General features: G+C 39.8%; 1 protein-coding gene across 7 annotated transcripts in view; it reads left to right on the top strand.

The window, feature by feature from the left end:
• DYM (dymeclin) overlaps positions 1-27,955 on the top strand; it is a 210,578-nt gene that overhangs the window by 69,552 nt on the left and 113,071 nt on the right. For all 7 annotated transcript variants that reach the window (XM_066569260.1, XM_066569261.1, XM_066569265.1 and 4 more), the window contains 5 exons: positions 7,795-7,977; positions 11,463-11,641; positions 17,783-17,908; positions 25,269-25,382; positions 26,638-26,732. In XM_066569260.1, coding sequence (XP_066425357.1) covers positions 7,795-7,977; positions 11,463-11,641; positions 17,783-17,908; positions 25,269-25,382; positions 26,638-26,732 — 697 coding nt within the window. The remainder of the gene's footprint in view (positions 1-7,794; positions 7,978-11,462; positions 11,642-17,782; positions 17,909-25,268; positions 25,383-26,637; positions 26,733-27,955) is intronic.

Genomic DNA, 27,955 nt, shown 5'->3' on the forward strand with positions numbered 1-27,955 from the left:
AACATGCTTCCCAAAGGATGTGGTTCAAGCTCCATTACTAGTCCCTTAAAATTAGTCTGGATAGAATAGCAAGCTGTACTGGAGGGAACACTGTTGCAAGGATAGGGGATGGACACAGTTACCTAATACATCCTTGCATTTCACTTGCTTCCATGATTCATTTCATGAAAAACCACTTCCAGAATGTGTTAATGACATCACAGCCCCAGGCACCTCAGACTCATCAGTGCTTCTCTGGCTTCAGAGGGTTTGTGTGGAGATTTCCTGGGCTGTCTTTTCCCCACTGGCTCCTCCACTGCACCCCAGCCATTTGCTGTGTTTTTTGTGTCCTGCTGCAGCACTGGGAGCAATGGTGACATCAAAAAGTTGAGTGCCTGGGATGTATTTGAAATGTGTGGTTACAGAGACATGAGCTTGGCTATTCCTGCAGAGGCTGGGACTGGGACTGGGGCAGGCTGGGAGCTGGTGTTGCAGAGCTTGGCTCCACAGAAACAACTACCTTCTGCTGTTCTTGGCAGGGAGGATGAAATACTGGTCTCCTTTACAATAGTGTTATTAGGTGTGAAAACCTTCAAACAATTAAGTCATACTCAGTCATGTATTTCAATGAGCCAGTTGAAATCTATGAAATATAGAGCAGTTGTTCTGTTGCAGTGATTTGTTGAGAAGAAAATAACTTGGTTTTTAAATCACTTCTATAATTCTTTTTGACGTTTAAAGAAGTAATCTGAAATGTGCACTTAATCTTTCTATAGCATTTCAGTCACTTTCCTGTAGTATTTAGGAATTAAATACTTAAAATATAGTAGTAAAGCAACTGAAATATAACACAGCACCTGAAATGAAGCCATGGCAATCATCTGTGTAAATTGTGTGCCTTAGACCTTGCACTAAGTGGTAGTTCAATGGGATTTTAAACCTGAATATGGAGTTCCAAGTGATCACACATTTACTCTGATACACATCATGTGCCATTCCTGTGTTCCAGACAAGAAATAGAGTCAAGATGGATTGGTACATAGCTGTTGTCTCAAAATGCTTTTAAATGTAGTGTCTCCCTCGTGTGAATTCTTGCTGCAGCCTGCTGATGACTTAGAGAGGAGCTAGCCTACCAGTATTTAAAATACAGATTTATTTTGCGAGACTGTCTGACATCCAGAAACTATTCATTTATTGCTGTTTGTAGAACTTCTCCTATGTCTCATGCTAGCTTGGGTTAATCCTGTTAGTCCAATGCTGGACAACGATGACCATGAAAAATATTGCTGAAAATTAAAAATTGTTACTTTTGCCATTTGTGTTATCATGCCAGGTGAAATGTTTCAAAAAACCTATCATTTATGAGAACTTGTGTCAGTTGAAAAAGTAACTGCAATTTAAAAGCGACTGCAAACAAAAAGTTACTGTAGTATTTAGGACAGCCATTTTTGTGCTTCTGAGTTTTTACAATTTCCCTACTTAAAATGTCTACAGTCACCAGCTTGACTTTTTCAGTCACAGGTTGTAGTTTGTGTGTATGTCAGTGTGTTTATGCTACAGATGAGTTTAATCTTGCTCAAGAGTGGAATATTTAACATGCAGGTTCATAAACCATGTAAAAATGATTCCATATTTCCTATACTTCAGCTTTGCTAGTTTCTTTCTGTAATGAATCTTCACAAATCTGCAGTGGGACTTCCCTAAAATTAATGTAGCTGCTGTTTTTATAGTCTCTTAAGCAAGTGTACCCTAGGTTCTTCACAATTTGCAGTTTAAGTTCTTTAACTAAAGATCTGAGATGTTGGAGATGTGCTTTATAAAGTATAAAATGCCCCTGATACAGCACTTGCCTCACTGATCCCTGTTCATGATTCCATGGACCTCTTTTTCCTCTCCCATTCATTATCACATAACATCCCCGTGGCAACTTGAGAAATTGCTTGCATGGAAAAGTAATCGTAGGAAAGTATTTATGTATTTTTAGCTTTCTTCTAACACAATGTAGCAGCTGGAAACAAGGACAAGAGCCAGCACAATGTGAACTGCCAGCTCTCCGTGGGCCACCAGAAAGTGTTCATCAGACCACAGTGTGAGAACTATTGAATTGACTTAAGAAAAGTGACACGCATAATAAGCGTTAAAAAAACAACAACTCAAGTTCCCAGTGCTGCTGCTTGAGTATAATAAGAATCAAACAGTAATTGTAATGCTTTTTAATAATATGCTATTTACTGGTTTTGGTGGAGGAACTACATGATGGTACAATTAGATGCAACGAAAATCACTTTTGCTTTAATTATTCATCATCTCTATTTAGTGATGGCTTGGATTGAACAATCTTGCAGCATTGCAAGCACTGGACAATCTTCTGGATGCTAAAAGTTTCAGAAATAAGAAAGCAGAATGTGCAACTAGGACTTGGACGTATTACTAACCATAAGTTAGTTAGATCTGTTCTGTTTTGGGCTTTTTCGTTGTGGTTGAGTTTTCTTTCTGATATTTAACACTGGCTTTGCCAACTTCTGTAGTCTCATCTATTTGTGTTCTTTCCATTTTTGCAACAAGGGAGCAGGATTGTTGTTTTGGAAATGTCAAAATGACAGGGGGAGATCAAGAGACCTTTTGAAAATTTTCATGTCTCCTAAAACTCTTATTTTGTCCTATTCAGTCTCAAAAGCAGCCTGGGGGCAGCACCTCAAGTTGGTGCCCTCAGCAAAATCCTGTCGAAAGTAATAAAAAACTCAATAGGAGGATGCTAAATATGTTTGAGAGGATGTGGGTTATGTGATGGGGAATGAGGGAAGGATCTGCCCTCTTACCAAGCTCCAGTGAGGAGAGACAGGACCATACTCAGAAAGGCTTTGCCAGTATTAATTGCAATTTAATGCCTATATTTAAATGCAATGAAGGATGTTCAAAGGAAAGGTTGAAGTTCAGTGGTTACTTTAATTGAATTTTTGAGCTACTATTAGATTAAAAAAACCCCTAAACAATACTAATTTCCTAGAAAGAAACTTGGAAGTAAGTAACTCCAATTTCCTGGGCATTAATTTAATGCTCTGTCCAGCATGAGAAGTCAGAGAGTTTGTCTTCTGAGTCTTGACACTGAAGGTTGAAAGGGGAATAATACATTTTGCAGAAGAATTACAACTAGTTTAATAACTAATCCAGGAGAGCTCAAAAATCAATTATAGCTCACAGTCGGTTGATCTTCTGACTTAAAGTAATGGTAGATAGTGTTAGAAGTTGTTGACTGTACGTTGCAATACTTTGTATGTGTGTGATGAGTTTTTAGAGTACCTTCTGCACCCTTAGTTTCAAAATATCTTCAAAGTCAAACTCTTAAAATTCTTCTTATTCTTGTGAAACTATAAATAAGTATGTTTAAACTTTTCCAAAGTAGGCACAAACATGAACCTTACTTGTATCTCATTGTGTAACAGAGACCAGGCATTAGGCTGAGATTTCTGCAGAGTTGTGTTTGCATCAAATAACAGTCAGGTGAAAGAAAGTTCTATTTTGATGACTGTGTCATAACTTCATTTTGCCATTAAGTGTTGTTTCACAGACTGTCAAACTAGATTAAAGTGCTGGGTTTGTTTTCATGGCTGTAAACTGTGTTTCCAGCCATCTTACAGAAAATCTCAGCTTCTCTGTTGCAAAATAACATACTTTGCTCTTATGACCTGCTTTTCTTGCTCTGCCTTACACAGAGTTGTGTGGACCAGGAAAAAAAGCCTGTGGTGGCTAGTTTGGTGAAAGAGAAGGGCAAAAATGAATCTGTTAATTTGGTTTTAAAGGTAAAAGCATTCAGATTCTTATTAAAGTATTCGAGTATTTTTCAGAAATAATTGGCAGAATTTTACAGTTCTCCAATTGACAAAACTTCTAGGAATGTGGTTCCATGTGGGACTGAGTGAAGATATAAAGTTAAATCAGTGAATCCCAGAGCTGGTCAGGCTGGAAGGGCCTCCCTGCTCCAGCAGGGCCATCCCAGAGCACAGGACACAGCATTGTGTCAGAGGGCTCTGGAATATCCCTGGTGAGGGAGGGAGACTCCACGCCTCTCTGGTCTCTGTTCAGGACAGAAGTTGTGCCTCCTGTGCAGGGGAATTGCTGGGCTCAGTCCCTGCCTGTGGCTCTGGTGCCATTGCTGGGCCTGGAGCAGAGCCTGGTCCCTGCTCTGTCCCTCCCTACAGACACAGGGACAGACACAAGGACAGCCAGGGCCGACGGCCCTCTCACAGCCCTGAACAGCCCCAGCTCCCTCAGCCTGTCCTGGCACAGAGATGGTCCAGGCCCTTCAGTATATGTGTCACTCTCCACTGGGCCTGCTCCTCCTGTACTGGGGAGCCCAGAGCTGGACACAGTTAGAAATGATGGACAAACATTAGAGAAATGCAACTGAAAGTATTCTGCAGAAAACAGTAAATTGTGTAAATGAAGTAAATGATCCAAATACCTAAATGTTTGTCTTGTTTTCAGCTTGGATGAAGTTGCAGTGCTGGGTAATGTTGATACCAGCCTGATGTTTTAGTTGTTGCTAAGTCATGCTTACTCTGCATCAAGGATGTGTCATCTTCTCATAATTTCAGAAGAAATTTTTGTCTGTGAGGGTGGGACGCCCTGGCACAGGTTTTCCAGAGCAGCTGTGGCTGCTTCCTCCCTGAAAGTATTCCAGACCAGATTGGACGGGGCTTGGAGCAACCTGAGATAGTGGAAGGTGTCCACTTTTATCATTATTATTATTATCATTATCATCATCATCATCATTTTCCCTTCTTTTTAGTCCTATTGAATTGCCTTCTTCTCAACCCGTGAGTTTTGTGTTTTATCTCAGTTCTCTTCCTCGTCTCACCACAGAGGAGAGAACGATTTGTTGTGTGGTGCTAAACCACAACAACGTCAAAGAGGCTGTTTTGGGGCTGTGGATTATTGACTTCATCAGACTTATAATTGGGTCCAGAAAGGTAGTATTTGGTATTGTAGAGCCTTTTGAAGATTTTATAAATCTTCAGAAGCAGTGTGCCTCATGACGCTGTTTCAGATAATCTACACTTCCCTCCTTTCACAGTTTAGTGTTTTAGTTTTGAGAACCCTAACTTATCTTTGCCACCTCCCAGAGATGCAGAAAGCTTTACAAAAACATCTGGAATTTGTATTTCTCTTGTATAGAAAAAATTGACAAGAGGATAGAAGTAAAATAAAAAAAATCCCATCAATGTGAAAGAAGTCCAGTCTATATGTTGAAGCATTTAGGCAAATTTCCCTTCATGCCTGTAATGATGCCTGGCAGAACTAGTACTGTTGCTGTCATCTGTGGCTATCCTGTTGGCTTAAACAAGAATTTTCATGGAATCACGGAATCCCAGAATGATTTGGGTTGGAAGGGATTTCAAGGCTCATCTCATTCCCAACCCTGCCATGGGCAGGCACACCTTCCACTATCCCAGATTACTCCAAGCCCTGTCCAACCTGGCCTTCATCCCTTTTAAACATGAAATTTTCTTCCTTTTGTTCTGTCTCTTTTTTCCTGCGATGTTCTGAAGAAGCAGAATCTGAAATATTATTCTGTCCACGCTGTATCAGTGTCTATTCTTCTATGTTTTCTATTAACTTCAGATCTGAAAAGAATATAAAAGAAAGCTTCTAAGAGAGCACACAGCATAAGTTACTTTGTTTTGTGTGTTAAAGAAGTTAAATATAGTCTTGTAATTTTGAAATATGCATAAATATAAAATTAGGTTTAACAAAGTAATATTTTAGATATTGTGAACATTACTGCTACATAGAGCTAGAAACTTCCTGTTCCTCTGTCCTCCCAGGCTCTTTACTTGTTTAGCATTTTAATGTGATGTTTATGATCAGAAATAATATTTTACTTTAAAATATTTTTAACTTGAGTGTGTTGGAAGCATCAGCTGATACTTAGCACCTAATGTGATGCTGCCCTTGCAACTGAAAGGAATGTTATGAACCTGTAACATGGGATTGGTTTTCTGGAGGACTTGCCAACACACAAGAGAACTTCAGGAGGTTACTTGGGCCACATATTCATGTGCAGATGTCTCTTGGACATCTTGACCTTGTTCTCCCTGGTGGAAGATGCAAATTAATCACTGGTGTTTTGGCCGTATCCCTCTTTTCCTAACTATTGAGGAAAGATGTAATGGCAGATGGCAGCCACAGAAGAATGGGGTGGTAAAAAATCAAAACCACTAAAATTTAAGAATGGAAATCTGATGAATTTTAGTTTCTTTAACATGTGATGATAAATTTGCAGTTGTTTCAGGGTTTTTAAAATAGTTTCTTTGCATGTTACCTCTCTGGTTAACCCACATGAAAAACTTCATGGTCAACATCATTCATTCTGATAAGAACTGTGGGTGAAAAACATGGTGATAAAGGGTCACTAATGTAACATGAAATTTTTGCTAAGAAGGCTGCAATTACAGTACTTTTTATTATAAGAACTCTCTCAAGCTGCTTAACACTGAGTGGCATTAGTCCCCTTGCCTATGACATGGCAGTAATTGTCCTGCAATTGTCCTAATGAGGGAGCACTGGTTTGTTACATAATCTGACTGTATAATTACATTTGAAGAAAAATACTTATTGAAATCTTGTAGGGCTAAGAGTACTTGAAATTCTTTTAACTGGTTATACTTTAGTATTTTGCATTCAAATAGCTTAGAAGTTTTTATCATTTACACCTTGAATCTTGATGACTAGGAGACTGGAAATTAAACTTTCTTAATTTTTCTGTTTTCTTTAAGAAGTTGTATTGTATTTAATTTTTGATTTAGGCATTAATTAAAAGAGGAAATAAGGATTTACCTTTTTTAAGTAAAACTTAATATTTTTTAACCTGTATAACTCAAAGCTTTGACCTGTTAAATTTGATTAAATGCTTAGTCTCTGTAATAAAATTTCAAGATACACTCAAAAAAATTAACTGCTAGATAGGCATTTGGGGTGAATCTAATACTGTGTCATTGGGAGGGGCTGCTTCTTATTTCCTTGGAATGAATGTATCAAGAGCCTAGATGTGATAAACATAGAGGTTTTATCCTTTCCTCTGACTTTGTACTCCAATAATGCTGAGTCTGCAGCATCTCTGTTTCAGTTCTAGTGCTTTTCTTAGTTTTTTCCAGTTCTGTAATACACTGCCATGAGGAGTGGCAAGGGTATAAGGACTAATGGACTTGCTGGAGAGGGATGAGGGGAGTCCTTTAGTCCTCCTCTGATGCTCTTTCTCCTCTAGTCAGCATTTGGGCATGTAGCTGGTGATTTGGTTTCACCAACGCTGCTGTAATTAGGAACAGGAATTTCAAATGCTGTAGTTTAGTATTGGAGTTAATTCTTTTTGGTGCTGTGTGTGAAAATGACTCTGCATTTCAGGCCCAATCATCAAAGTTTAAGGAATGTGGTAATGAGAGTTTTTTCAAGCAGCCTCTGGGGACATTACATTGGCTTTGTACACTATGCCTTACTACTGGAGCTGTACATGCACAATGTACAATTGTGGAATCAGAGAATGGTTTGACTGGAGGGACCTTAAAGCTCATCCAGTGCCACCTCCTCTCATGGGCAGGGACACCTCCCACTGTCCCAGGTTGCTCCAAGCCCCATCCAACCTGGCCTGGGACACTCCCAGGGATAGGGGAGCCAGAGCCACTCTCGGAAACATGTGCCAGAGGCTCCCCACCCTCACAGGGAAGGATTTTGTTCCAATATCTAATCTAAACCTACACTCTAAAATAGCCTTGTTTATTAAAATATGACGAAACCTGTTATTTGTTGTTTTCTCTGCAGCTGGCCTGTGGACAGTGTTCACACTGGGTGGAGTGGGCAGCAAAGCATCAGCGCAGCTGGAGCAGTGCTCCCCTCTGGCCAGCCAGAGCCTGCTGCTGCTGCTGGTCCTGGCCAACCTGACTGACACTCCAGACACCCCAAACCCCTACAGACAAGCCATCATGTCCTTCAAGAACACACAAGGTTTGTATCTGTTCTTACTTCTGAGCCTGAGCTGATGAAGTGGAGTTTTAAGATGCTGTGATTGCTTAAGAGCTTCTCTTTCCAAGATTTGTTGTCCTTCCAGCACACCCATGGAAGAGCAGTAATAACGTGTTTTTATCAGGGAGTTTTGAGGTGGAGTTCCTCAGCTGCTGGGACTTTGTGGTGGGGGCAGAAGGAGGTTACTTCATTCTTCTGACTTGAGAAATACGAGAAAGCTTCATAGTCCTGGTCCAGTTTACTTCCTGGACTGGAAGTTTTTGAAGATTTCTGCTGACCTTGATGATTCTGTGACTCTATACTTTCATGAAATATACATAAAACTAACCTATAAGTAGATTGATTATCCAAGAGTCTGCAGGAGTCCTCTAAAAATTTGTAGCACTTTTTGTCCTGGAGTCATGGTCCTTGGAGAGACGGTAAATAATTAAGTTGCTGCCTGGGTTTGCTGACTGTATTCTTTTATTTCAAATGTAAGAAAAAATGTTTAACATAAACACTTCCATGAGTTTTGTATGTATGGGAGGTTTCAGAGTTGTTTTGGTCCTTGTCTGGATTTTGAGAAGGCAGCATCCAGTCTGTGTGTCAGGTAACTGCAGGTGCCATGTGCACTGACTCACAGAGGGTCGTATTTGAACATGGGAATACCCTAACACAGCTTGTGCTATCTAGATAGCTCAGTATGCAGCCTGTGCCTTTCACAGAAGCACAGGATCATTTAGGTTGGAAATGCCCTCCAAGTCCAACCATTCCCCACCAAGGCCACCATTACCCCTTGTCCCCATGTGCCACATCCACATGGCTTTTAAATCTCTGCAGGGATGGGGACTCCACCATTTTCCATGTGTACTTTATCCACACTTAAATCTCTGAACCTGAGCCATGTGGTTTTACCTTTCATTGGCTTTGTGCAGGTTGGCACTGTGCACAGGGCTCAGTAGCTGTGTGACAACCTGTGAAGCCACAGTAATATCCTGAGTTATGCACTTTCTTCTGGGGAGTTTTTGTATTCCTTTGTCCATTAAGTTTTAACCAGGTTGAGCTCTAAATTAATTCACCATTACCTATGAAAATTTATTGGGTTGTGAAGGTGGAGGATTGTTCTCATAAGAAGAATTCTGAGTCCTAACATGCTTCTTTGATTTATTGGATACCATTTACAGGTGGTTGAGATCAAATTGTTGATAAAGCTTTTGTTTTGTTCTGTCTTTAAACTGCAAGCTTTCTTTAATGTTCCATTTTGGTTGACTTTGTTTCATGCCACCAGTAGCCAGTAATGTATTTCATTAAAGCACGCTATACATACATCATTATAAAATTTTGAATTAACTTATTTTGTGTCAAATGTAGCATGAAAAGCTATATTTTCTCTACATGTGTGTGTTGATGGAATGACTTATTGTTTCCCAGAAACTTGTTCCCCCTAGCAATACTCATAATTGGGCTTAAATTTGATTTCTGTGAACATTCTAAGGGGTTTGTAAGAGGAAAGTAATGTGGAAAAAAAGAAGCTAGTTGCAGTAATAATATATACTATAAAAGGAAAATTGGCATTTTAAAAAAAATAATTTCTATAATTTAATTGGGACAAAACTAGAAGAATTCAGTATGGGGTTTTTTTGTTCATGGTTTAGAATAGTTTAATTTTTATGTTGATCAGCTTAATGTTCTGCAGAATAATACAGGATATGCTAGTGTTGCTGGTAAGTTTATTTTATTCTGCTTAGAATTTTATTTTACTGGACTTTTTAGTATCCTTTAATAAAACTGATAGTGAAATGCTATAAATCCCAGTGGCACAACTTAAACATTCACAGAAGTGAAGCTGCAAAGCCAAGGGGAGCGTCTCAGCTAATGACCTGTGGCACCAAGGACTGAATTGTTCTGGTATTGCTGTCTACATCCATGTTTTTCCTCCTGAAGGGAAATTCCTGCCCAAAGCAGGAAGGTTTTAATCCAGCTGGTCCATAGTCATGGTCAGTAGTTGAGGAAGGCCCAGGTTGGCCTTCCTCTGGCGCCCGCGGGTGCGTGGTTTTGGGACAGGCAGGGTTTCCATTGCCGTGGGGCTGTGTCTCCGCGTGGTTCCCAGCTCCTGCAGGCAGGAGTTCTGTTTGCTCCAGGGCCTCCTGCTGCCTCCAGCTCAATGGCTGGAGCTGTCCTCCCTTGCCCTGGCCAAGAGGAGTGATGGCTCCCCAGCACACTGTCTGCTGGGCCCCACAAAACCAATGGCAGCCAGGGCTCCTGCAGGGCTCCTGCAGCAATTCCAAGCACTTTTTCCATCCAAAGTGGGTGGAAATGTTGTTCAAAATACATGACAACTGCCATGCTCTTCTGTGTTGAAAGCTACTTAGCAAACTTCAATAGGAATATGGTCTTAAAATCATAGAACCACAGTGTGGTTTGAGTTGGAAGGGACCTTCAAGATCACCCAGTTTCAACTCTCTTGCCTTGGGCATGGACACCTTCCACTATCCCAGCTTGCTCCAAGCCTGTCCAGCCTGGCCTTGGACACTTCCAGGGATCCAGGGACAGCTACAGGTCCTCTGGGAAACCTGTGCCAGGGTCTCATCAACCTCACAGGGAAGAATTTCTTCCTGATTTCTCATCTAAATGTCTTCTCTTTCAGTTTAAAACCCTTCCCCCTCATCCTATGGCTATTTGCCCATATAAAAATTGTCTCACTCTCCATCTTCTTCAAAACCCCCCTGTAAGTACTAGTTTTCTCTGTTTCCACAGGGAATTTCTAGACCTTAGGGATCTGTGCAGATGGACGTTTTTGTTGAGGCTGGTAAAGGTTCTGGGAACAGAAATCTGTTTTATTTTCACTTCCGGCACTGGCACAGAGTGTGTTGTGATTATGAACAAACTGCTGTTACTTTGAGGGATGTCAGACAATGTGATGGGACGTTTTACATCACTTAACTCACCAAACTCTCCACCACACACCTCTTAAGTCATTTCACTGAGATATCACAGTAATCTTGACCAATGCACATCCACCCTTTATACCAAGAGAGGGATGGATGGGAGAGACTCTGCCTTAATGCAAGAGAACTAAACCTGTAAGTTTGATGTGCAGGGTTTGGAAGTTAATCATTGGTATACTGTTTCCAGAGAAGACCTTGTGTCTGCCTCCATTCCACCAGCTCCTGGGATCACATTCCCTCTTAGCATTGGAAGTCATATAGAGGGACAAAATTGTTTTATGAAAAAATGTGAATATTTTGTGCAGGTACTGGGGTCTTACTGAAGCACATATGGGAGGACAACCTCAGCTTTTTGGCAAAACTGAAGCTTTACAAGACTCTATTATGGTTTATGACCATTGGTAATAAGAATTATGGGTGATTTTTGTTTCCTCCTTTCTGTGGTGTATTAAATATTTCCCCCAGAGATTTTGTAAAATTAACAAATAACTGAATGATAAATGTATTTGTTAAAGACTTTATTTTATTTCTTTATTTCAGATAACACTGCTTTTTCGTCATCAAATCCACACGCTTTCCAGATCAACTTTAACAGTTTATACACAGCTTTATGTGATCAGCAGAAATCTGATCAAGCCACTCTTCTCCTATACATGCTTCTGCATCAGAACAGCAATGTGCGCACCTACGTGTTGGCACGGACAGACATAGAGAATCTGGTGAGTCTTGCTCTGCCTCCTTTATTCTCCTTACGAGGGATTGGCCCTGCAAGCTTGGGTGTCACCAGCTGCCAGTGGCCTCTGTTCTGCAGTGGGAGCAATAGGTTCTGGATCACTCATTTGCCACTTCTAGCTCACTTATGCATTTTTGTTGCATCATCTCAGGAGTGTGCTGCTGAGCGTGTCACCGCAGTCAAGGGTGGTACTGCTAACGCTACAAGACCATCTTGGATTCCCTCTTTCTCTGTGCCACTATCATGACTTAGGTCAAACCTGCCCACTTCTGATCATTGTGTAGAGAAACTGGTAGCAGATATCATTCCATTCATAGTTTTATTTATCGTTTTTGGATATTCAGGCCAAAAAGTTACACAAGCTGTCTCTGTGCTTTCAGGAGTAATAGTTAACAAAATGAGCTGTGACTGGACTAACATGCCAAATGTCTTACAGGGTTGACCTAAGACTGAAACTCCTCAAGGAGCAGCTCACAGATTTTATAGAAATACAACTGTAGTGCCTTTTAGCTGCTTAAATAGGATTGTGGTTAATGGCCAATATAACAGACACCTGGTATGGTTTTGTAGGTTATAAATTAGCTTATGCTCCCCACTTTAGTAATGTCACAAACCACTTTAACAAATCTTACTTATTAAAAAGCATTCCTTTAATAAGATAATGGCTGTCTAGGGGAATTGGTAACAGAATAGAGGACCCTTTCCATTTTAAGATTTGAAATCTTGCCAGGTAATTAGATCCCTTGCCTGTTTGATGGCAGATATGGAGTGAGTTTGGTTTCAGTCCAAGTCCTAGCAGATGTATTGCTAAAATCGGAGTTGATAGACGCCACTGTTGGCAAACTGGGATGAGATGGTTGATGCTGAATTGATTCAAGACTGAACTCCTGTGTCCACGGCAGATTATGTAGGCAAGGGCTGAGTCATTTCGCATGAATTCTGTGAACAAATGGCCACGTATAATTTTTGGGGCTGCTAGTGTGTGATATAACAAGTTAACAGCTGCTAACCGTAACAATTTGCTATATCTTTAGACACACAGCATATACTACATTGGTTTGGGTTGGAAGGGACCTTAAAGCCTATCTTGTTCCAGCCCCTTGCATGTGGAGCGATGCCTTCCGCTATCCCAGGTTGCTCTAGACAAGTGTGTGCATTGTTTTATAATTATGGTCTCTGATACACTGTAAAGCTTCCAGAAAAACAGTGTGGTACATCTGTCATGCTGGTACTCAGGTACTCTGCAGTGCAGGATATTTTCATATATTATCACCTGAAAAAAAAAAAGTCAGAAAATCCCAGAAATTATCAACAACTTTAAACACTTCTTGGGAAAAGCTGGAAAAATTAGAAAAGCATCACTGAAAAGTCAACAGTATGCTTTTGTGGGTATTTTGATTTTTTTTTCAATACCAACATTTGAAACTTCTCTTATTTTGCTCTTCATGCTGCTTCTTTGTGATCTCTACTGACAAGTTACCGACATCTTTGTCCAATCCTCTTGTTTTTATTGGGCCAGTAGATAAGGATAAGCAGCAACCAACTGAGAAGAGCAGTTTTAATTGCTCAGTAAGGCAGGCTGAGCCAGACCCAAAAAGAACTGGGAGGGCTGGGAGGGCTAGGTGGATGAAGAAATCATGACCTCCTAACTGCAGTCCTGTGGTGAAAAAGGGTAATTCAGTCTTAGACTTGATATTGAGATAAAGGGACTTGAGTACTGGAGCTGGCTTCCCTGTGTGGCAAGTGTGGTGCTGATACACTGTGCACTATTTCTGGTGGTGTACTTCCAGACTGTACTTCCAATAGTCTGTAACTAAAAATAATTACAGACTATTGAAAAACGGATTCCATGTTGAGAAACATGGAAGTTTTTGTTTTGCTTTAAAGTTAGCAGTAACACTGTGAGAGGCCTGGGAAGCTAACTCTAGCTGGTCAGAGAAGAGCTTGGGGAGCCTCAGGATGTGTATGTGCCTTCATAAAGGGGAATCCTTCAAAAAACAGGAATCTCTGCTTGCAGAGAGGGATGGTAAGAATTGAAGCCTGGAGGTTCGATTCCCACTATCTGGAGATATAGGAGAAAAACAGTAAGGTCATTAATCCAGAGGCAAAATGATCTTTGAATGAGGGTGGAGGACTTTTTAGAGGCATGTGATGTAAATCAGTGGCCTCTTTGTACAGAGGCAGTTGGATGAGTGGGGTGTAAACTATATAGGTGTTGTGTGAGAGATCACGTCCACAGGCAGCTCAGAGTTCATCCTAAACTTTAGGGGGTTTTGTAGGTTCTTCCTATTTCACTGCACTCAGTGAAATAGGAAAGATGCACTCAGCATCCCATATGTTGTGTTTTCCCCTGTTTTGTCTCCCTTTCTGTGCCCAGGAAACATCACCAGAAGGTGCTCTGTAACATTTCATAAGGATTTTCTGAAATGTGTCTCTGCTCTTTTTCAACTTTAGTGTAACTTTTAAATTAAAAGTTTTTCTTAGCTGGTATAACAGATACTGTCTCAGCTCACTTCCTCATTTGTATGATTCTCCCTCTGCCAGTTACAGCTAAATACCTTCACCTTCTGTTGGACTTTGTGTTTTATTGTTAATAAAGAACCTTTTTTTGCTCTTAACATAATTCTGCTTGGCAAAATGATTAGGATCTTTGTGTGTCCTTCTTTACTTCATTTTTTAAAATAACTGATTAAATATCTGATGTTAGAGAAGTTTACATCTAGTATTGGGCTGTCCTTTTCAAAGTGTTTGCAGGGATCCTCCAGAAAGTGGTGAGACAGCTGAAGTAGAGGGCAGTTAGCACATTTTTTGATAAGCATAGTGTTCTGGTCTGTGGATGGGAGTCTGTCAAGCCTTCTTCTGTTTGAAAGAGCAATAAGCACCAGTGTTGCAAGTAAATATACCAGTTAGATTTCTGCATGTAAGAAATGAGCTATTCGATGTGTTTTCTTTGGCTGCTGAGTTGAGATTTTGTTGCTGTTCAACATCATTGGAATGAAATAACATCCATGATATGTATTTATATCAGCTGATGCTACAGCAATATTTTTCCCTGTAGTATAAATTTGTCTTAAGCAGGTTGCTGCTTGTATTTTGTTGAGTACTAAAGACAATCTATTTTTAAACTTTACTGGGGAAACCAACCTTGGACTTGATATAGCACCTGCAATTTCCAGTCTCTGTTTTTACCTGCCACTTGTTTTAGGGATTAAAAGTAACTTTTTAATGGTGGCTGTTTCTTGCCAGTTAAAAGCTGCTCCCGAGGGAGGAGTGTTAGTAGTGGTGCAGTAGAGGTGATGTGATGGTTGTGAGAAAAGGGTCAGCAATACAAAAGAAGTGGTGGCTCTCTTCTCAGTATAAGATTGGATAAAACCATTGTGTAAGAAGATAGGTATTAAAGTTTTAATCTATGTTTGCAGCATAGAAGTATAGAAATGTATTTTGGTTGAAAGTCTATATAAATTTTAATATAATTAAAATATTAACTGAGAGGATTCTTCTCTTTTGGAGGAATCTGTCTCTTCCAGAATCCTCCTGGACTCCTTCCAGGCATCTCTCAGGGTTCTTTGAATTCTTCTAGAGACTTGAGACCCAGGTTTCAGCCCCAAACTTCTTCAAGGAAACTACCTAAAAGTCTTCCTCTTTTGAACAAAACTGTCTCCTCCAGGTTCCACCCAAGGCTCCTCACAAGACTCCTCTCCCCCAGAGTATTTCAAATTTTACATTTTCATATGATTAGAACTTTAATTGAATCTTTATTGTATCTTTTTTATAGAAGTGGTGGCTTGTTAACTAGTTTTTGTTTTGAGAACAGTAATACTTGTCCTAAAGATGTGTGTGCACCTCAGGAATCAATATACAAAGGAGGAAATGTTGTAAGGAGGAAGAATTATGAAAAGTGTACAAATTGATTCTGGTTCCATCCAGAAATGGCACATAGGAGAGAATTAAGTTGCCATATGCCTCCCTGAGTCTTGTCCAGTGTGTAGATGGCATGGAGCCTGAAAGAGGAGTAGAAAGGGAAACGTGGTCAAAGGAGTGGAGGTTTTGGAAGCAGCAGAGTTTTTTTTTGGGCAGGAGTACTGATTGCCATGATCTGGAGTGGCAGACTACTCTTCAGTAGCAAGTATGGAGCTTTAGTAACAGCACTTTCACATATTGGCTTGTAGGGGAATGGCTGCAATGTCTCAGTATCATGTATTTTTAAATGTAGTTTGTAGCCACACACTTGTAGGACTTGGAGCACTTGAGAACATGAATGGACTTTTTCAGTTACAATTAGTACTAATATGTGTAGACAGAGAGATATTTTGAGCTGTTCTGAAGGAGTATGTTTTGCCAGAGTGGTTTGTATGGTTTGACACAACCAGACTGAGTCACAATTATCTTTGAAGGTCCCTTCCAACTCAAACCATCCTGTGCTTCCATCTGGGATCTGTCTGGAAAACTAAGTTGTTCCAATGGTTACCTTCAGCAAGGCTTTTGTTGTTCTCCCTGCAAAGTTGTAAATGCAATTCTTCATTAGTTTTATGTTGCTTCCAGCTCTATCCAGCTTATTGTAATAACTCTTGGACTTAGAAATGACAGAACTTTTACAGTGCAAAGCTACATGCAAGTGTTGGAGATGGAAACAATTTGAATGGTGGATCAATGCAGTGATGTTTGTCTCTCTCTCTCCCCATCCAACAAAAAGGACAATATTTTTTGTCTATGTGCTAATTGGAAGTTCTAGGGAAAACCTGGTCTTTACTCAAGACTGATATTCAGAAAACACAAAGATGGTACTCTAGTTTCCACTGGGGAGAGAGGTTTCTGAAGGATCCTTTGAAACAGCAAGGGAAGGATGTTTGCAACATGTAATTTTACAAAAATATTTTATTTTAATATTGATTTAATATTAATAAAGATGTTACTGTAAGCATATTCTCCTTCAGCTTCTGTTGTCATCTTCTCTTGACCCTGACCAAAGCATGTGTCAAAAAGTTTTGTGGCCTGCAGTATTCAGAGCACTCTCATTTCATCCTAATAAAAACTGATTTAGTATGTCCCAACTGCTTCGAGGATGGTTGACTGTAAGAGAACATTTTGGTAACTTCAGAGGTTTGTGAAGCACTTGGTGTCCTGGCTGCTCACCAGAATAGGTTTCACATGATTCATCCAGCTGCCTTTGGCCTGTTTTGAAAAACAGCAAATTTTTAGATGTCTAGAAGCTTCTTGGAACTGAGGGCTTTCTCCAGTTCCTTTTTCCAGGGCTTTTTTGTGATTTCGGCCTATTTCTGCAGCCCAGGGAAGCTGGGCTGTACGTTGTACTGAGTTGTACTACGTTGTACTGAGCCAGTAGAGAGCTAATTTTCATTTGGTAGAGAGACAATGTTTGCATCTGGATTAACTTTAGACTAGCATTCAGGTATGCTTGCTGTTGCAATGAAATCTCATTTTCATTATTATTGCAAGGCTTTGGCTTAAGCTGTTCATCCTGGTGGAAATGTTGCAAGACCTTGGGCTGAACTCTAATCATAATGATCAGACAGTTCTCTTTGGCTGCATATTATCTAAAATTGGAAAAACAGGCCTCTTCTAGTCTTAATCAAACCCAAACTGTTTTTTCTTTTTCTGGTATTATCTTCACACACCAAAATGGAGTTTATCTTCCATGTCTCAAAATGCCTCTGTTCACCTCAGCTTTGATGTACTTGGCTAGGTTTGAGGAGGAAAGGCTTTTCAGAGCAGGCTTGTGGTAGCACAGATGGATAGACACAACTGTTTTCCTGCTTGGACTGGTGAAAATCTTGTCTAACAATTCTCTTCTCCCTGTAGTGTAGAGAGGAGGACTGAAGCATTTGGAGGTTATGATAACTGCTATGGCTGGGAATCTCATTTACTAGGGATTGAAATTCCGTTTCTGACCACAAGAAAACACTTGTTTAGACTCTCTTGTGTGACAGAATGAAGCAGATGAAAGGTGTTTGGACACTGTATATCGCTGGTCAGGGGTGGTTGTTTCCAGAGGGAGGAGTTGGTAAGAATTGCCAAGGGCAGGGAAATACGTGGGACCTTTAGAGCCTCCTCTGTTTAGTGTCTGAGGTATTTGAAGACTAAACTGATACCCATTTTTCCTTCTCTAAAGGTTCTGCCAATTCTTGAAATCCTGTATCACGTTGAAGAAAGGAATTCACACCATGTTTACATGGCCCTTATCATTTTGCTGATCCTCACAGAGGATGATGGCTTCAACCGATCCATTCATGAAGTGGTGAGTTGTTGTTTTGGTAAATAATCCTTCGGCTCTAAAAATAATCTAAATATTTACTGCTAAGAAGATACATTGGCAAATCTGTTCCCTCAGCAGAGGCTGTATGAGTTCATCCAAATTTGATGGCATACACATCTTTCTTTTGTAAGAAGAAGGAACCTGAAGACTGCTTTCAAAACTTTTCCCAAGTGAAATGAACAAACACACTCCCTCCTGTAGAGAAACTGCTGCAAATATCTCTTTCTCTGTCTTTTTTGGTGTTCCCTGTTACAAATTAGCCTAGTAATAGCTGGGCAGGCTGCCTCAAAGGGGCTGAATGTTTGCCATGGAAGTGTAGGGCCTAGAAGAGGAAAAAAAACAGGAAACCTTTTTTTTATTTTTTATTTCTCTTGAAAAGCTTTGCTTAACTAGTGTGATGCAGCCTTTAGCTGGAGTTGTATTTTCCATACTAAATGTTACTTCCTTACTTGGCACTTCTTTTTCTGTCTCTCTGTTAGATTAATTTCTATTTTATGTTGTCAATATAGCAGGAGCCAAATTTTTACTAGCTTTGATGGACCTTGACCATCTGTGCAGGAGAATACCTTGGACAATTATGTCCTAGTTTCCCAGCTTCTAAAGCTATGATACTACATGAGATATTTGCACTGATTTAATTTATTTTTTTGACTGGGAAACAGAAATTCTCTTTTGGGGAAATTATTATCTTTGTGAATTATTATCTTTGAGAAGTTGTTGAAATGCAAAATGCTGAAAGCAAGTTTCAAGGTTCCTAAACAGGACTCTCTCCCAGGTGAATTTCCAGACTTACAGTATTTTTTCTCTGAAATTTCATATTATTTAGTATAGCATGTGTGTAGAAAGCAGGAAGAGATGATTTTAATGCAGTTTCCTGGGAATACTTTTTTGGAAGCAGCTTTTAGGAGCACCTATAGTAACCATACAGATGACTGAAATATTTTCTTGAAGCTTTTTCCTGCCTTCAACTTTGTGTGCCTTGAACCTGTACATGTGCACCAGAGGTGTATGTGTGATGTGTATTTTTAGGCTCTGTGTCACAGAGCCATTTATCCTCTCTCTTAAACTGGGCTTGCGTAGAGTTGGAATTTAGCAGTCAAGGTGTCATTCCTGCCTCAGTCTCTTCTCCTATCACTCTTTGTTCATTTTAGAGGCTTTACACAATAAATAAATTCAATAAGTCTTTCAATAAATTCCTTACTGGATGAGTAAAAGTGGAAGATTTCCCTAAAATTCCTTAATGAGAATCCTGCTGTGGAATGAAAGCATAAATCAAGTTTTCTTGTCCGGTTTATCCTGCCTTTCAGCTAACTGTGCCAACAGAGTTGTAGTGTTCACTTGCAATGTGGATATTGGTTTACTACTTGTATCTTAATAAAAACACAAACCCCACCTTGTTCCTTTAACCCTGCACTGATCTTTTTTCAGTCATGACTTTGCTTCTGCCATTTTCTCCACAGTTTTTTTGATTTTACTTCAGATGTTCAATAACTGCTTCTTTTCCTCTGTGGCTGTGTTTTCCTGCTCCGCAGTGCCTGGTTCCATTTGTTAATAGTGCTGTGTGTCCAGAGTTTTGCTGGATTTGGTTCTTAGGTGGATAATGAGAGGTGGCTGGGAGGTGCTGCAGGCCTGTCTGTGTGAGCTTCTCCTACACATTCCTACAGATCCCAAGGAGGGAAATAAGTGTAAGAGAAAAAAAGTTTCAAAGTCATACTTAACAAATGCATTCCCCTCACCCATGTCTTTGAGTTAATTAAGTTGATGTTTTCAGGTATGAATGAGCAAGTTACTGTTCAAAAACTCTAATGTTAAGTATGAAATTAGTCTCATACTTGCTTAGATATTGACTCCACATATCCTAAAGCCTAAGAGGGTATATTATAGGTCTGCAAAATGATGGGAGTCAGATAATCTGTGTAGGCTTTTCTGTAAAATGTAAGCATCTAGCATCAGTTTCATAAACCTCATTCATGCAAGTACATACCAGATTTTAGCAGTTACAGCAGAATTTTTTTTATTCCCTCCATCTTTTTTTACCTGGGTAAAAGATGAAGAAAAAAACATGTGCTGTATTTTAGATCAACCTGTTTTTCTCTCTGCTGTGTATCCTGTGTACTGTTCTTATAAGAACCATGACTGTGCAGTTCATTTATGGGCTATTTTCCTTTGTGGCATTTAACCCACATTTATTTATTGATTTTTAGGATTAATTTTAGTTTTATAAATCTGGTGATTATACGAACTGGTAAGGAGTTCAGGAAACCACAGAAACTCTTTTTGACTGCTGTAGGATGCTGAAGCATTTTTTATTTAAAATGAATGTGGTCTTAACTGCCTGGAAAATATGATCCAAATCATAGGTCCTGTCCCTGCAATTGGTTTAATGCAGTGGGGTCACTGTAACCACACAGAACTCAATTTCTTTCACTAATAATAACAATAATTATAATAGCAGAGTAAACAAGTAAATGTAAGAATTCCCCAGAGGGACAAGTATTGGTGATCTTTTGTCTCTGATTTATGAAATTCTAACAATAATTACATCAGACATCAAAATAACATCATAAGGTATTTTATGTAGCAGTAACCTTATTGTGCTACTGTAGCACTTTATGCTGTAGTAAATGGTGATACACTGTAAATCACGATTTAACTGTGTTTATTTTTAGTGTGTTAAAAAATATCTCATGAGTAAAGTTGTGGGAAACTGAGAATCTCACTGCTTGGTATATGTAGAACTGAGCTCCTGCTCTTTGCATCTTTGCAGTTCGTGCTCCCTAAGTTGGAACTATCCAAGAGCCTGGTATTCAACAGAATAATCAATCAAAACATTTTAATTTATTTTAAAATTATTCTTGCAAGACAACCCCAGGGAGTAAGCTTTTTCTTTTTTTACCTTTTTAACTGTTAACTTGAAAACCAATGAGATTGGTCAGCGTGGGGGCACTGGTTCCAGGTAAAGGATTTTGAAATTTAAGATATTTTCATGCTTCATGCCTCTAAAACCCAGAATGGATGGTGGTGGTTGCTGCTGTTGTTTTTGAAATAGCCATTTCAGCTCAGGTTGCTTTCCCCAATGTAGAGGAGAGCTAACAGGTTCTGGTATGTAGCTTCATAACTGTGAATTTATATATATATTTTTAAGAGTACTATTTCAAGGACTAGTAACTATCTTTTTTCCCAGGTTGGTGTTTTCAGAGTTTCAGGGAAGGTTTCACTGAAGGTTTCTGGGATGAGACTGGAGCATTAACATGTCTTTGTCCATACTTTCAGCTTTCAACGCGTTACTTAATGAGCCCTGGTAACTTCATGTTTTGCATTAGGAATCTGAAATTTGGCAGGTGGCCTTTGTGCCAGGGCTCTGCTGCTGATAATATGACTAAATGTGACCAAATTATCAGTCTCTGGGCACAGGGAGCAGCCTGTTTCCATCTGTGCAGCAGGGACGCAGCCGAAGGTGGCCTGACGTCTGTGGAAACTGAATATTCTCATTTTGCTGCTCCCAGAGCCATCTGGGCTGTGTGCATCCTCCCGTGCCCAGGGATCACGTTATCAGCTGAGATAGGCAGGGACGAGCTGCAGCTTGTGCAAGTGCAGCTCCCAGCTCCCGTGGGACAGGACTGTGCTCCCAGGGACGTTTCTGCTGCTGCTTGGCAGGGTTTGAAACCACACAGAACCCTTTGGCTTGGAAAAGCCCTGCAAGGCCATCGAGTCCAAACGTTCCCCCAGCACTGCCAAGGCCACCAATAACTCAAGTCCCCAAATCCCATCTCCACATGTTGAGGAAAATGTGTAAGAATGGGAGCCCTGATGTGACAACCCTTGGGAGAAATTTGAAATAGGCTGGGACTGGCTGTGCATGGAACATGGGATGGTGCAGTAGGGGAGAGGGACAAGAGTTAAACAAGAGTTAAACATTTTGAGATGCTGAGAAGAGAGGTGAATAAAGAGGCAGGACAGGAACAGTGACAAAAAGCTGAGGAAGGTGAAGTCAGGCTTCTTTTTGATGACAGACTGGGATGGGCAGGGTAGGACAGAGGAGAAGACAGGATTAGATGGGATATTGGGAAGAAATTTTTCCCTGTGAAGGTGGTGAGGCCCTGGCTTCAGTTGCCCAGAGCAGCTGTGGCTGCCCCTGAATGCCTGGAAGTGTCCAAGGCCAGGTTGGAAAGGGCTTGGAGCACCCTGGGATAGTGGAAGGTGGGTTGAGCTGTAAAGTCCTTTCTAACACAAAGCATTCCATGGTTCTTTGATGATAAGGTGTGGGTGGGGGAGTGGAAGCAGGTAGAAGAAAGAGCTGAGAAGGAATGGGGTCTGGGAGGGCAAGGAGGCAGGAATAAGCTACAGGGAGGGAAAACAGGAAGGATGATGGCTTCTATATACAACAGAGACCCATGGTGGATGAGAAAGATGTGTCTGGAGATGTTGGAGGGCCCAAGGTACTGCTTGAGACTACTTAACTTGTCCCAGTCACATTCCTCTTATCCCACTGGGACACACTGTGGGAGAGAGCACATGATGGAATCTGCTCTCAGTTCCAGCATAGAGTGAATCATGAACTTCCACTTTGGTTGGTGAAGTGCAGGGATATGCCCCACAAAATAGCAACAAAGAGGGTGGGAGGAAACATAAGGATTATTTATTTGTGGGAGGAGGTTGCTTTGCTATTTCACTCATAAATCAGAGACTAGAAAAATTAACTTATTAGAAATTTAATCAGTTAAGTTGATGGTTTTTTGGCCAGAATAAGTGTATTTTGTCTAAGAGGGGGGAAAAAACCCAAACCTAAACTCTTGGGTATCATTTCAGAGCAAATTGAGTGAAATTAGTTCTTCAATAATCATGAGGAAATACATCCCTTTATGTACTATTGGTTTCAATTTACATTGTGTGTCATGTCAAAACAAATAGTATTTTATACTACCCATTTTCATTGCTGTATTTTTTAAAAGGTCTGTTACATTTTCAATAAGCATTTAAAAGTCAGGAAATTAAATGTGCAACCACAACTTATCCCTGCTATATTTATGTATTACTGAGAGTAACCATTATTTAATGATCATATACTGTATTCTTCATATAACAATATGTTTTTCTTCTGGAAGGTTTCAATGCTGAGCTTCAGATATTTGAGCTTGAGATATATGCTTGAGATACTTGTCAAAGTGGTTAATTTATTTCTTTATATAAAATCTTCTCTTGAGAACAGGTATATTCACATAGTCATAAATAAGCTGTTATTAAGAAATTATAATTAAGGCAACCAGGATGGATGTCTACACTTACGTTAGCATTTTGCATTTGTGAAGTAACCCATGAACTTGCTGTATCTTACCATATGTTTATGCTTAGCAGCCTTGGGATGATCAAGTTCTCCACTAGCAGAATATCTTCTTGCAGTGAAGTTCGTACATGCGATTCATTAATTACTTACACTAACAGCTTTTAAAATTTTCAGTTGCCTTTTTTTGTGAAAATATGTGTGGATTTTGCTTTGTCTTTCAGGCATTTCCTGTTAATCATCAATGTTGTTCATCCCAACTACTTTCCTTGTTTACTTAAACTCCTTGGATGACTTGTTTTCATTTATACCATCACCACTTTGTCTTAAAATAGTATTAGTAACTTTCTATAACCTGAAATTATATTGGTTTCCGCATCCACTCATCACCTGCTATTTGTGGAAACCTTTCTTGTAGTGATTTCGGGTTTCCTATTTGTTTCTCAGCCTTGACCATTCTCCCCTTAAATACCTCTCAAGTCTTTCCATCTTCCCCTTATTCTGATTTTTTGATCTTTTTTGCAAAAGGTGTTTACTACACCTCAGCCTGTACCTGGGGATGTTTTGTCACCCTTGCCATAAAATACTGTTTTCCCCATCTATAGGTTATGGTCACAGGCTTCATTTTATCTTCCTTGTGGGAAATTGGAAGGTGCTGACAAAGAGCCAGGTACTGGGCAGCATGTGATAGTGGAGATGCTTTTAAAAAATTATTTTAAAATTTGTTTCAAGTATCTGAATTTTATTTTGTCTCTTCATATATAATAAAAATTATTTTTATATCTCAAACTTTAAGCTTACCAATAAACATGAATCATAATAAGGATGCTATTGCAAATGTCTCTTGTACTCTGCAAGAGCTTCCAGAGGTGCAGACTCACAGAATGGTTTGGGTTGGAAGAGACCTTAAAGTTCATCTCAGGGTTCCAACCCCTGCCATGGGCAGGGACACCTTCCTCTAGCCCAAGGTGCTCCAAGCCCCATCCAACCTGGCCTTGGACATTTCCAGGGATCCAGGGGCAGCCACAGCTGCTCTGGGCACCCTGGGCCAGGGCCTGCCCACCCTCCCAGCCAGCAATTCCTAATTGCCAAGAGCCCAAAATCTGTGCCTGCCCTCTGGCAGTGGGAGCCATTCCCTGTGTCCTGTCTCTCCAGTCCCTGTGCAGCTCTCCTGCAGTCTCTCTCCTATCTCTGAAGTCACACAGGGCAATAGCTTTGTGTGCAGTAGTCCTTGTTAAACATATTTATGTTTTGACCGAGAATAACCCTGAATTTATAGAGGATCTTTTCCATGTTTTTAGGACAGTTCCTGTTGAGTCATTTTTACCAGTCCTTCAAGGCAGGGTGTTGGGTACATGTGTTTCCTCCATGTAGGTTGGCTGGCTACAAGGAAAGAGTGGATTGATTCTCCTTCTGCAGTAAACTTGGAAATGGTGATTAACTTCATCCACCCTGATAGTGGAGGGCAGTGAAAGGCACAAAGCTCTTAATCTAGCTGATGACTTTCTCTTAGTATTAGGGGAAGAGACTTCATACTTTTCAAGGGAAAGCCTTCAGTGTGAAGCCAACACACAGTTGATCTGCCCCCGACCATCAGTGTGTGTGCTGTTGCCCATCAGTCAGAGCTCCTGTGTGCTGCCTCTTGCCCAGCCAGTGATGAGGGAAAATGGCAAGGCTCAGCAGAATTATTCAGGTGTCTTGGGTGTAAATGGAGACTTCATAAAGTGTCAAGGGTAAAGATGAGTATATAAGTGTGGTGGCACAGGGCATAGAAATTAGCAAAGTGCGAAATGTAATCATCTTTCTACACTTGCTGTGTTTCCATATGACTTAAAGTTGATGAGATCTACTAGGTGATAATGCTGCAGAGGTCTGACTTTTTTTTTTTTTTTTGTTAATTTTGTTCTAATTATGCTTTGGAGTACAAAAATTAAGTAACATTTGAGACTGGAAACTAATTTTCATGTCTTAAGGAATTTGAGACTCCAGACAGTTTCCTATGTTCTTATTCAGACCCTAGGTGCTGAAGAGCCTTTTTCTTTTAACTTTTTCTTTTTGCAGATACTGAAAAACATTACTTGGTATGCTGAGCGTGTCCTAACAGAGATCTCACTTGGGAGTCTTCTGATACTGGTTGTGATAAGAACCATCCAGTACAACATGACACGGACAAGGGTAAGAGTTGTGTTGAGCACTTGTGAATTCCTAACCTCAGCAGCTTGAATTAAATTTCAAACAGGGGGTGGGATTTTATTAATTCTATTGCATCCAGTTGTCATCTTGTTTTGCAGGAAGAAAGAAAATAGATCAGCTGTGTTAACTAAGTATTTGTGAACCCGTAACACAGTTTCTGTGTTGTCTTCCAGTTCATTGAGTATGGTTCTCTAAAGACCTTCATTCAGGCATCAAGCCCATCTTCAGTTTAGAAGAAAGAGTTCCTTAGTTTCATGAGAAGAAGTTATTCCTAATTGGCTATTTACCTCTCTGAATGACTTAAAAGAGGAAATTTCAGGTCTATTTACTGTTAGTTTTTTAGGAAGTGTGACAGGGACTAGGCCAGAGGACCTCTTTGAGCTCTGGCAAAGCAAAACTGCTTTAATTTCAGAGCCTTATAGCCTAGACTTAATTTGTGCATTTTTGAATGCACAATAGGTTTTTTATCTTTTTTGCAAATGCAAACATAGTATCATGCATTTCTGAATATTTTCAACAATTCAAGGCATGGAATTTATTACATTAAGCCTTAAATACATTTTAAACTGCAAAAATTAAGGGTGTTACTTATATGATAAAAAGAATTGGAAGGAATAAGAACAAATTTGGCATATATTCTGAGTATTTAGACTCTGTTATGTTATGTAAATGAATATTTTAGACTTGAATAGGGAAATTAATCCCCTTTGGATTGGATAAGTGGACAAATTTCATTCTGCAAGAACCCTTGACTTTGAAAGGGCCATCAGATAAATGCTTATTTGGCCAAATGGTTTCAGGGATGCTGAAATGGGGACCAGTGCTCTGAAGTAAGTTATGATTGTACCTTACTTCAGAATTGTGAAGTAGGAAGTTTTAGGATAAGACTACAAAAGGGAGAGAGAGAAAGGTAGAGAGGAAGAAAATGTCTTTGTGTATATCTTACAGCTGTGGTGCAACTGTAAATGAACATTGAAAGACAAATACAAACATACCTATACATATATGTGTGTATACACTCTGAAATTTGTATGGAATCACTCTTTTATAAGCCTTATATTTTAAGAAAACATGTTCAAACCTCACCGAGTATATACGCTTTGTATTTCTTCCTGTGCTTTAAAAACAACGTATATTACTCAGTCTTCTGAATTACTCCTGCCAGAGTTGTCAATGCATATCCAACCCAACATTTTGATGTGTTGTTTTTTTTTATCTTTCCTCTTCTTTCTGACAGGACAAATACCTTCACACAAATTGTCTGGCAGCCTTAGCAAATATGTCGGCACAGTTCCGCTCGCTTCATCAGTATGCTGCTCAGAGGATCATCAGGTAAATATAAAGACCCTGCTGGAAAAATCATCTCTGCTGAAACTCTGAAGTAGAGAAGCTTGAATTTTGTATGCCTTAGTAGTACAGAAACATTAATTTTATATGCCTTAGTAGATATCAATGAACTAAACAGCAGAAATGATAACTGAGTAAGTAAATAATCCCGGAATAAATCCTACTTGCTCTGTATTTGAACCTGCTCTGAATGGACAGTAAAAATACTAGTTTCTCTGTCTGAGAAACTTCTGCCTTTTGATCCTCTTAACAGAACAGCTCAATACCTGCCTTCAAAACAGAAGGTTTTCAGGGGTTTGTTTGAATTACAAATTCATTCATGTATTCAGTTTTTATAAAAATGCACTGAGTGCTGGTTCTCAAGTGCTACACAGCATGGATTCTCTACAAATTTCTTCCTGCATATTTGGCAAAAGGTCTATTCTTAAAATCAGATATAATTAAATGATCATTTTGTGACAAAACCCTGCAAATATGGGCAATAAAGCCTAAATCTATGCTTTCCAAATAATTAAGTTTATTATCCTGTATAGTAGTCAATAGTCAGTATCTGCTGTGGTTGTAATACAAGGCCAGAACTTTGAAGAAGCAGATATTGAAGTTGGTCCTTCCTATTGTGTTTCTGTGCTGCAGAGCACATTGTAAAGGCAGGTAACCCTGTGCCAGGCATCCCTCTCATCTTGGCAGCCAGCCCTGCTCCACGCTCCAAGGGAAACTAGGAAGGTCCTTTTTAATGTGATCTGGAATAAATTGTTACAGGGCTTGTCAGGTACAGACTACGTGCCAAAAATAATAATTGTGTACCTGTACACTTTGTCAAGGACTGGGTTAACATGACATACAGCTTGTTCTTAAGGATTTAATTCTCTCCAAGACACTTCTTTGAAAATAGTTGGTGGTATAAGTAGGACAGGTTACCAATCAATGCATTGTGTTGGTGCCTTTCACCTGCCTTACACTTGCCCTCTTTTCATACCCTTGGCAGAAGTAAAGAGGGTTCAGAGTTTGAAATGGAGCTATTTTCCCCTTTCTTGACACAGACATTGTCTTAGATATTTGCTGTGCTCATTTCTCAAAGCATAGACTTGAAGTCTGAGTTTTCCAAGCCTTTGAAATGTTCTGAAATCAGAGATCCTGGTGTGGTGTGAGATACAATTCTCTGCCTCTCAAAAACTTGGTCTGGTTCTTACTGTTATACTTCATTTGCC

Source organism: Molothrus aeneus, chromosome Z (genome assembly GCF_037042795.1).
Source record: "Molothrus aeneus isolate 106 chromosome Z, BPBGC_Maene_1.0, whole genome shotgun sequence".
In the NCBI taxonomy this organism is placed as follows: Eukaryota; Metazoa; Chordata; class Aves; order Passeriformes; family Icteridae; genus Molothrus; species Molothrus aeneus.